Source organism: Cyrtonyx montezumae, unplaced genomic scaffold, assembly GCF_038088225.1.
Source record: "Cyrtonyx montezumae isolate F1298 unplaced genomic scaffold, pur_monq_1.0 scaffold_82, whole genome shotgun sequence".
Lineage (NCBI taxonomy): Eukaryota > Metazoa > Chordata > Aves > Galliformes > Odontophoridae > Cyrtonyx > Cyrtonyx montezumae.
Window position 1 is genome coordinate 420,990 of NW_027072092.1, and position 9,878 is coordinate 430,867.

Here is a 9,878-nt window from a genome sequence, read left to right on the forward strand (position 1 = left end):
TCTCACCCGCGGCGCTCTGGGGCTGGAGGAGGCACATCTGGGACGGGGACACCGAGGGGACAGCGTCAGAATGAGGTGCCCACGAGCCCACCCGCTGCCACCCAGCTGCGGGATGGGGCCGGGGGGTGGGCAGCGCAGCTCGCTCGTCCCCCCACCACCAGCGGCCGCGCGCGGGGCTCCTGCGCGGTGGGATTAGTTCCCGAGGGGCTGAGCCACCGCACGTCTCCTGTGCAGCAGCTGGGCTGTAACAAACGGCCACGGCTCGGGCTGAGCCGGAGGCGGGGGTGAGATCCCCGCCAAGGTCACCGGCAGTGCGAGCTGCCTGAAGCCGGCGCATCCTGCAGAGCTCCGGGCGAGCTGCGGGCGGGGCCCGGGGGGGCGGCCAGCAGGTTCCCCAGCAGTGTGGGGCCGGTGGGGGCCGCACGCTGCCTCGGGGGCTCCGCTTCCCAACGCTGCCGGGGTGGATGCGGGCACGTGCCACGTTTTCTATGGGGTGTTCCGTTGGAGGGCACTGGTGCAGGTGGGTGGCCGTGCTGTCCCCTGCCTGGTGCCACACCGGCCCCAGGGCCGGCTGCCCACACCACCCCGTAACCATGGTCCCCATCCAGCCCTTTATTCCGGAGGGGAAAAACGTCATCAGGAAAGCAACAGAAAACAGAAAAAGGAAATTCACAGGAGCTGAGCGCTTAGCAAGTTCCCAGGGTGGTGGCAGCAGATAAGGCCACGTCCGAGGGCACGAGCTGCTTTCCCCACCACAGGTCCTGCCACGATGAGGGGCAGCGGTGCCATCAGGGCAGGATGCAAGTACCCTGCAGGCATCCCACAATCAACACATCGGCGTGAGAGGGCAGCCTGGCAGCAGAGCTCTGCCGTGACAGCCCCGCACTGTGCTGCCCGACACCGTCAGCCCCGGGCTGCAGGTGTCCCACGTCCTCCTCCCCACCTGTGGAAGCGGCTCTCTGGGGTCCTGAGCCCCCCACAGAGCCATCCCGGGGGCTGCTGGGGCTCTGGGGGGGACCACCAGGCCTGGGATGGGGCACGGACACAGCTCTCTCTGCTCGCATCTCGGTGCAGCTGCACCAAAACGCCCCAAGGTCGCGCCCGCACGGAGCCGACCCCAGGCACCCCACTGCGGGCGGTCCCCCGCGGGGAGCAGCCGGGGGGGCACCGGCAACCGTCCCCCGAAGGCTGCCAGAAGTAACGTGAGGGAGAACCCTGGGCAGGACACGGCTAAAACGGATGCAAACGAGCCGGGATTGGTGATGCGGGAAGGGGGAGCCTGGTCCGCAGGAGCCCCCGCGGGCGGGATGCGGCTCTCCAGGACCCCACGGGGGGGGGGGGTCAGGCGGCTCCGGCCGCGGCACTCCGGACCGCGCACGGCACCGAGGGCAGCTCCTGCACAACCGCGAGCATCGCGGGGACGGCAGCGGAGGGGTCGGGGCTGTCCGCGTCGGGGCTGTGCGAGCACCGGGAGCCCAGAGCAGCCGGGGATGCCCGGGGATCCCCCCGGTCCCGCTCCAGCTCCGGCTGCGCTCGGCACCGGGGGCGTTGCGGGCGAGGGAAGCCCCGGTAATTCCCCGGGGGAAGCTCGGCGCGGCGCTGCTGGGGACCCCCCCCATCCCCCGACCCCGCCCGCAGCCTCCCGCCCTGCCCCTCCCGAAGCCGGGGATTACCGGGGAGCACTGAGGTGCGGGGTCCCGGTGCGGACTCACCTGCCGTGCGTACCCCGCGGCGACGGAGCGGCCCCGCGCCCCGGGCCGGAGCGGCCGCGCCCCGCGCAGCGCGGCGGGCCCGGAGCCGGCGGCGGCGGCGGCGGGGCCGGTGGGCGGGCTCCACCGGCCGGGCCTCCCCGGGGCTCCCCGCCCCCTGCCCGCCCCGCCGGGGGGGCTGCACGGCGCCTGACACCCCCTCCTCCCCCTCGGTTCTTCTCCAAGCTCGGTTCGGGACTCCTTCCTTGTGGGGACGCGAGGAGAACCCCGCCAGGAGCGCTCGGGACCCCCCAAGGTCGGGACCCGGGGCGGCCACGACCAACGGAGCCTCCGGGATCCCCGGGACCGCAGGGACCTCGCGTGGGAACGGCGCCGGCGGGCGCTGCCCGGAGTCGGGCTCTGCCCCCCCGCCCCTCCCCGCAGCCCGGGGCTGCCCCCACTCCCCACGGTCTCAGGGAGAGCGGGATCGCCCCCGGTTCTCCCCCCTCCCACCACGGAGCGCGGCCCCCTCCCTCCCGCCGCCTCCCGTCGGCACCGGCATCGCTTACTCGGGGTAACCCGAGCCGCGGAGGGCAGCGAGGCGGCGGAGCACGGAGGGGACCGGAACGGTTCCCCATCCCCGCCGCGAGCCGCTCTGCCCGGGGCTCCGTGAGCCGAGCGGGGACCGGCACCGGGGACGGCTCAGGACCATGGAGAGCGGCCGCCGTTACCGGGCCCCGGTGCTCCGGGCTGGGGCCGCCCCCTTAGGCAGCCGACACCGGGGATCCCCCCTACGGAACACCGGGTACCGGGGCCCAGGGCCGCGTTGTGAACAAAGACGGCGGTGGCCGCCTCTCCTCCATCCGCGGTCCTCCTTGGAGGGACCGTGCGCTGATGTTCCCCCGCTGCTCGGGGAGGATAAACGGTTTACGAGGCGCCTGGGCTGCGTCTCGGCCCCATTAGCAGAACACGAGCTGACGGCAGCACGGCTGGAGCCAGACCCGGTGCGGTGCCGCCAGTGCGGGTCTGGGGGTGCGGGGGTCGGTACACAACGTGTGGGCCCACTCCCGTCCGGTGACGGCAGTGGGGAGGTCGGTGTCCCCACCCCTGGGGCTGGAGAGGATCCCCACGCTGCGCTGGGACGGGACTGGGTCCGACTGGAGGGACTGGAGCAGGACCTGATCCCATTCCTCCCACCCTGCTCGGTCAGAAAAGCCCCGATCTCCACAGCACCAGTTCCGCCGGGTCACCATCCTTCCCCCACCCCATAATAATCTCGGGGCTGCAGTGCAGCACAGCCCTGTGCAGACCCTTTCCCACAACTGCAGCTAAAAACAGCCAGCACCGGCTCCTCCCTGCCACCGCGGCTCTCCATAGAGCCGGCAGCAGCACCAGCAAACAGAAGACGAGCGTGCCCCCCCACCCCCCCCAAATCCCCACCGGGGGACTGCTCTGAGCGCCGGCCCGGGCTGTGGGTGTGGGCCCGGATCACCCCACTCCTCTCCCAAACACGGGGGCTCCCTTAGGGAGGAGTGGGGGTGAATGCAGGCTGCCCCCCCCCCCTCACACTCTGCACTCCCGAGCGATGCTGCTGCTGCATCACCGAGCGGGATTAATATTTATGGGCGTTTAAAAATAGCCGCCGCATTGTGCTTCCCCCTCACGTGCGGAGTCAGCGGGGTGCGGGGAAGCTGCTAAATTAGATGTCACCGCGCAGAGGGAGCTGCTCAGCCACGCAGGAGCGGGGATAAAAATAGAGCTGCCGTGAGCGTGGCTCCCCTGCAAAGCAGGGCCGCTCCCGCGGGATCCCGCCTCCGCTCGCAGCATCCCCGCAGCACCCAGAGGATGCGGGTGGGTTTTCCTGGCCGCGGTGCGGGACCCCCCCACGCCAGAGCCCCTCCGGGAGCGGCTGCGTGGGGAGGAGGGGGGAAGCATCTCGTGCAGAGCCGCGATGGAGGCACGATGCCCACGGCCGCAGCTCCGGGGCCGTCACCCATCGTCAGCGCCGCAGCGGATCCATCCCTCTGCCCACGGGGGCACGCACAGCGGCGACCAACCCCCCCCTACCTCCCCCACCCCCCCCCAAGCTGTGCCCCGAACAAAACCCCGCACCCTCCGCTGCTCCCCGGCGGGAGCCCCGCGCACACAAAGCCCGCACAGATGGCCGCGCAGCGGGGACGCGCGCGGAGAGCTGCGACGGCTCAGCCGACAAAGGCCGGGACAGATGGTCCCCAGCGCCGTACCCGCAGCCCCCCGCCCTCAGCCACGCACGGAGCAGAGGGGTCGGGGTCACGCAGCGCGGGGCTGCAGGGGTTGGGATGAGCGGTTCCCCCCGGGCAGAACATTTCTGCGTACTCAGCAGAATTGTGCAGCACACGGCAAGGTAACTTTATTTCCTACGCTACTAAAACAACTCAGCGTCACCGGAGGGGGGGGGGGGGGGTTACCCGCTATGGGGCGGGGACCCATCAGCCCACACCGGAGCACCGTACACACACGGCCCGAGGGCACACGCGGGGGAACGGCAGAGGGGTCCCCGCAGCCTCATCCGCTCCGCCATGCGGTCACTGCGCGGTGCTCCGAGCGCTGCCCCGCACCCCACACATCCCCCCCCCTCCCCGCACGGCGCTGCCGCACTACAGCTCCCGTGGTGCCGGGCGGTGGGGCGGGCCGTGCCGTGCCGTGCCGAGGTGTCCGCCGGGAGCGCGCCGGAGAGCCCGGGCCGAGCCGGGCCGAGCCGGGGCTGCAGGAGCCGGGCCGGGCTGGGAGCGCCGCGGCGGTGAGTGCGGGTCGGGTGCGGGGCCGAGCGGCTCTGCGGGGTACGCGGTGATGCCCCGCGCACCGGGGCGGGCGGCGGCGGGGGGAGGGGGGACGGCCGGGTCCGACGGGGCGGTGCGCGGGGCTCGGCCGAGCGCTGCGGGGCGGAGGGCCCTCCGTCCCCGCGTGTTTTGGGATGGGGCCAGGGCTTTGTGTGCAGCTGAGCGCGGTCCGGGATGCGGTGCCCGCATCCACGCGAGATCGGAACGCGCTCACTTGTAGCGCTTCCTTTGTGTCCGGAGTTTCCCGTTGAGCAGAACGGCCCGAGGGAAGCGGAGCGGGGATCGCTCGGCCCACGGCCGCCCCGCGTGGCTCCGCACCCCACGGCAGCGCGGGGCACAAAGTTCCGACCCCCCCCCCCGCCGCCTCCTTCCCATCTCAGCTGCCGCGTGTGCTGACGTCTCGGAGGTACTCGATACTCCGCTCCAAGCACCGATGCCATCTTGCAAAGAAGGGCTTAAAATATTTATCCGCTCGGGAGATGGGGATCGCTGCCGCTGCCAGAGATAGGGATCTCGGCTCCGCCGCGGCTCCGCCGGGTCATAATCGCCCGCACTCGTTGGGAACGAGCAGGAGATGCAGCGAGATAAGCACCTGCAGCCTCCCCCACCCCTGCGGCCCTCAGATAAAGCCCTGCGCAGGAGCTGCCGGGCTGCGGGCCAGCACGGGCGATCCGACGGCGTTTGTTGGACGGGGCGGGAGGTGGGGACGCTCCTCTGGGAGCAGTGCAGGAGGTGGGGAAGGCGCGGGCTGATGGACGGAGGACAGACAGCGACACAAGTGCGAACTGCCGCGTGGGTTTGTGTCGCTCGGAGCAGGGAGGTGTGTCACGGCCACGCAGGGCCTCGTGCTCCCCCAGCACGGCAGCAGTCGGTCCCGCGGTGCACGGTGAGGAAGGGCCCCGCTCCCCCCATCCGGCCGTGCTCAGGACTTCTCCCCTCCTTGGACAGCCGCTGTCCAAGCCCTGACCTTCACACTCAGTGCAGGGAGACCTTAAACTCCTCTGCCAGGACCCAGCACGGCGCAGCTGGGAACGTGCTGTGCTGCAGGGGCGGAACTGGAGGTCCTCCTGCTTTCCTGCAGGTGAACAAATCCCCAGTGTAAAAGCAGAAAGCAAACAAGAAAGGCTCTGGGGTGGGGGCGGGGAGGGCTTGCTCTCAGCCACACTTTTGCAATAGCACACAGAGCTCCGCGTGCAGTCCGAAGCCAGCACAGAGCTCGGGCTGCAAACACGAGCTCAGAAACTGAGAAAAGATTCACGAAGGAAATGTTATAGAGGTGGGGAAGGCCGAGTTGGAAGAGCACGCAAGGAGGAATTCACCCCCTGTGCTGCATCTGTTGGTGCTTCGCCACCGCAGTCACTGCGACGGGAGAGGAAACGGAGGCACAGAACTCTGAGCTTCGCCCTTTGCCACCCCACGCACACGTGCAGCTGCCCTGCTTGGTGCTCAGCCCCGTGGAGAAGCTGCTCATTCATTTTCAGTGCCATCAGAGTCGTTCCCAGAATCTGAAGTTCAGCCCCTGGAGCTGCAGGAGGTCTGCAGGAAAAGGGGGGGGAGGCAGAGGGTCCCACGGGGACCTCCACTGTGTGCTGAACGCTGCTCTGTGGATGCCCGAGGTGTTTGGGGACTGTTCATCACCTCTTTCTCGAGTGTTCTCTAGACTAAACAAACCCATTTCCTCCGACGTGTCCTTGCAGGTCATGTTTTTCCTGCACCTCTGCTCATTCTCACAGCTCTGCCCTGGACTCCCTCCAGCTCCTCCCAGAACTGGACAGCACTTGAGCTGAGGCCTCACCAATATCTCGGAGAGTTATTTCTTCTGTCTGTCGAGCAGTGCTCCTGTTTACGCATTCCGCAGCACTAGTTGCTTTTCTTTCTTCTTCCCCCCCCCCCCCAGTAGTGTCACATTTTCAGCGTGTGTTACACGTCACGGCAACCCCCAGATTTCCTTCTGAGAGCCATTAGAGACCACGCCGGGTTGAGATGGAGCTGCTGTCCCAGAGGGACCGCAGCACTGAGCTCCAGCTCCGGCCCTGCCCCCACAGCAGGCTGCTTTGTCCAGAGCACCCCGGACCCAACGGCCACTGACACAGCAAGCTGCACATTTCTGCCAAACAAAAACCTTCTCCAGATGCAAGCTCCACGAGTGGCACTGGGGCAGTGGGGGTAGGGAGCATCCAGCAGCTCCTGAGTGTCCCAGAGCTGCAGAGCTGAGCGTGTGAGCAGCAGCAGGCAGGCTCAGAGCACAGCAGCTGCTGAGACAAACCAGGCCCAGCACTCGGAAGGGGAACGTGGAGCAGCTGGCAGCGACATGCAGAGTGTAATGTCAGATCTGGCGTGGGCTCTCCCCCTGGGACAGAGAGCTGGACAGAACTGCAGCTTGGTTTTCAGCTGTGGAAACCAAAGCAGCAAAAGCCCAGGGCTAAACATCAGGAAGAAGTCGTCGTTTTGGGGCTGCTGTGCGAGGGACAGGCTGTATTGTTTCCTTGGGAAACAGACTGAGTATTTCATGCAAGACCTTCCCTGATCTCTGTGCAAAGCTTTTCTGCATTACAGTGCTTCTTGGTCGCGTTCTTTCCCGTAATCCCTGATTGTTGCTGAGAGCTCCCATCTTCCCAGTAAGCCTAAACCGTGAGCTTAGCTGAGAAACGTGGGTGAACACAGCGAGCTGAGCACTGACCTGGCTCTGCTTTCCTTTCAGAGGCGTGAAAACAAGAGCCAACATGAACGTGGGAACAGCACACAGCGAGGTGAACCCCAACACACGTGTGATGAACAGCCGGGGCATCTGGCTGTCCTACGTGCTCGGGATCGGCCTGCTGCACGTCGTGCTCCTCAGCATCCCCTTCTTCAGCGTCCCCGTGGTTTGGACTCTGACCAACATCATTCACAACATGGTAAGCCACACCCAGGTAAAAGAGGCAAAGTGCTTCAGAGCCACAGTCATCACTTTTGGATCCTTTACGTTCAACATCTGAGCCTGGGAGCAGCCCAGAGGTTCCTTACTTGGGATGCTGGTGTGATCCACATCTCTGGTGACATCAAAATACATAAACACCCCAATAAAGCAGGAGCCAGAACTGCTGGGGCTGAGTGCACTGCAGCTGCCTGCGTGCCCAGCTCCTTCCCCTGCTCGCTGCCAGCTGAAACCAGTTGGTCCTGGGAGCAGAGAGGAGTTAAGGGCCGTGAGGGCCGTACGTAAAAGACACGGCTGACCGAGCCAGGTGCTCGCTGCTTATCTGCAGGCTGTGTGGCACTCAGGTTAACACAGAGCTGTAGGGGTTGGAAGGGACCCCCAGAGATCACCGAGTCCAACCCCCTGCCAAGCAGCTCCGGCCCAGGGTGCACAGCTGGGGTCTGGAACGGAGAAGGAGACTCCACCACCTCTGTGTGCAGCCCCAGTGCTCTGTCACTGCACGGCGAAGTCCTTGTGCACATTGGTGCACAACTTCCTAGGCTTCAGTTTGTGGCCATTTCCCCTCATCCTGTCACCACACACTGCTCAGAAGAGTCCGGCCTCGTCCCTTTGCCTCCCGCTCCTCAGATACTGATAGACGTGGATCAGATCCCCTCTGAGCCTTCTTTTCTCAAGGCTGAACAGCCCCAGCTCTCTCAGCCTTTCCTCGTAAGGGAGGTTTTCCACGCCCTCTATCACCTCTGTGGCCCTTTGCTTCCAGGAGATCCCTGTCCATTTCATCCTGGGAACAGGAACAGATCCTTCCTGCCTGCAGCTCTAGCTGCACTTCTTTTAGAGAGCATTTAGCACTGCTGTCGGCAGCTCGCTGCCTCCCCCCCACCACTTTGCTTCAGCTCTGGCTGCAGTGCATCCCTCTAGCGGGGCAGCGTGCTGCTGCAGGCTGAGCATGACAGCACCGTGCGGTTTGTGTTCGCTGCAGAGCATGTACATCTTCCTGCACACCGTGAAGGGAACTCCTTTCGAGACCCCGGACCAGGGGAAGGCACGGCTGCTCACGCACTGGGAGCAGATGGACTACGGCGTGCAGTTCACGGCGTCCCGCAAGTTCCTGACCATCATGCCCATCGTGCTGTGAGTGCTGTGGGGTGCCGGGCCGGGCCGTGCCGAGCACTCGGGGCTCCGTCATTCGCTTTCTCTCTCTTTTTGTTCCCTTCGTCTCCAGGTATTTTCTCACCAGCTTTTACACAAAGTACGACCGGATACACTTCGTCATCAACACCGTCTCCCTGATGAGCGTCCTCATCCCCAAGCTGCCTCAGTTCCACGGGGTACGGATCTTTGGGATCAATAAGTACTGATCTGCAGAGATGGAGCGCGTGGAGGGGGAGCGGGGCTGGGGACGGGGGTCCTCCCCCCTGGCCCCGTTGCCCCCTCCCCACGCACACCGGGATAGTTTCACAGCAGCTGTTTAAATGCAGTACCCAATAGACATATACCGCATGCTGGATCCTCATGCCCAATAAATCTAAACCAGCTCCAGAGTAGAGTTTAGTGAGGAGCAGGATGCACGGCGCTGGACTCCTTTCCTCCCAGCGTCACACGTAGATGCAGACATGCCGAGACTTCAAGGTACAAGGAGGAGGAACTGTGGGAAGATTGCCGTCTGTCCCAGACGTTGAACAGTGAGAACAGGGGCGAGGGGAAAAGCTTTTAGTGCTGGTACGATTGCTGTGGTCAGTGCACTTTACCATGTGTTTCCCTTTCTGAAGCCAGGTGCTTTAAGCGATACGTGGGGAAATCCAAAGGGACGCAGCCCAGCTCTCCCAGCTTCAGGTTTTAGTTCCATTTCTTGGGCAGAGGAAGAGAGGGAGGGGAATAGAAGGAGAAGTTTTTATTTCGAAATCTTTTACGCCACTGAGAAAGGAAGTTCTACTAAAAGCAGCACAGGAGGAAAACCAAAATGACCTCCACTTCGAGACGGCGTTGGGTTTCTGTGGAACCACTCACCCAGATCAGAGGAAAGGCCCCGAGCTCCCAACCCACAGCTGTTGTTCTCAGTGTGGGTCACTTTGCTCCCCGTCCCAAACCTCTCCAGTTTTCCAGCACTCTGAGCTCTCAGGCAGCGAAGCATTTGTATTAAGGACCCCGGTGCAGCTCACTGAAACGATGAACTAAGACAACCCCGAGGTACCCGGTGCTGAGCTGAGCAGGAGGAGGGCGCTGAGGGCAACAGTTGGTTTTGTATGGGAATGACATCAAGCCTTCTTCCCCCTCCATCCTCCACCGAACGTCTGCAGGTTTGGGTTTCCTGGCTGCGGTGCCTTCGTGCTGCTCAAAGCAACCTTTTTTTCTTGCAGGTTGTGTGCTGGATGAGATGTGGTTTTGCTCATGCTTTCCCGTAGGAAAACCTGTGTTCTTGGCTGTCTTAGTGCTTACGTTGGCTCACACTGGTGG

General features: G+C 64.8%; 1 protein-coding gene across 1 annotated transcript; it reads left to right on the plus strand.

Annotated features, from left to right (window-relative positions):
• Positions 1–4,371: 4,371 nt before the first annotated feature.
• On the plus strand, positions 4,372–9,647 carry ORMDL3 (ORMDL sphingolipid biosynthesis regulator 3). The gene is made up of 4 exons (XM_065753788.1): positions 4,372–4,467; positions 7,209–7,404; positions 8,404–8,555; positions 8,647–9,647. Exons 2-4 carry the CDS (start codon positions 7,231–7,233, stop codon positions 8,780–8,782), a joined length of 462 nt encoding a protein of 153 aa, XP_065609860.1. The 5' UTR covers positions 4,372–4,467; positions 7,209–7,230; the 3' UTR covers positions 8,783–9,647.
• The last annotated feature ends 231 nt before the right edge of the window (positions 9,648–9,878 follow it).

Excerpts from the sequence above, each read along its gene's own strand:
- ORMDL3 (XM_065753788.1), top strand. The coding sequence starts at position 7,231 with ATGAACGTGGGAACAGCACACAGCGAGGTGAACCCCAACACACGTGTG. Across the intron at positions 7,405-8,403 it reads CCAACATCATTCACAACATG|AGCATGTACATCTTCCTGCA; the intron begins GTAAGCCACACC and ends TGTTCGCTGCAG. Across the intron at positions 8,556-8,646 it reads ACCATCATGCCCATCGTGCT|GTATTTTCTCACCAGCTTTT; the intron begins GTGAGTGCTGTG and ends CTTCGTCTCCAG.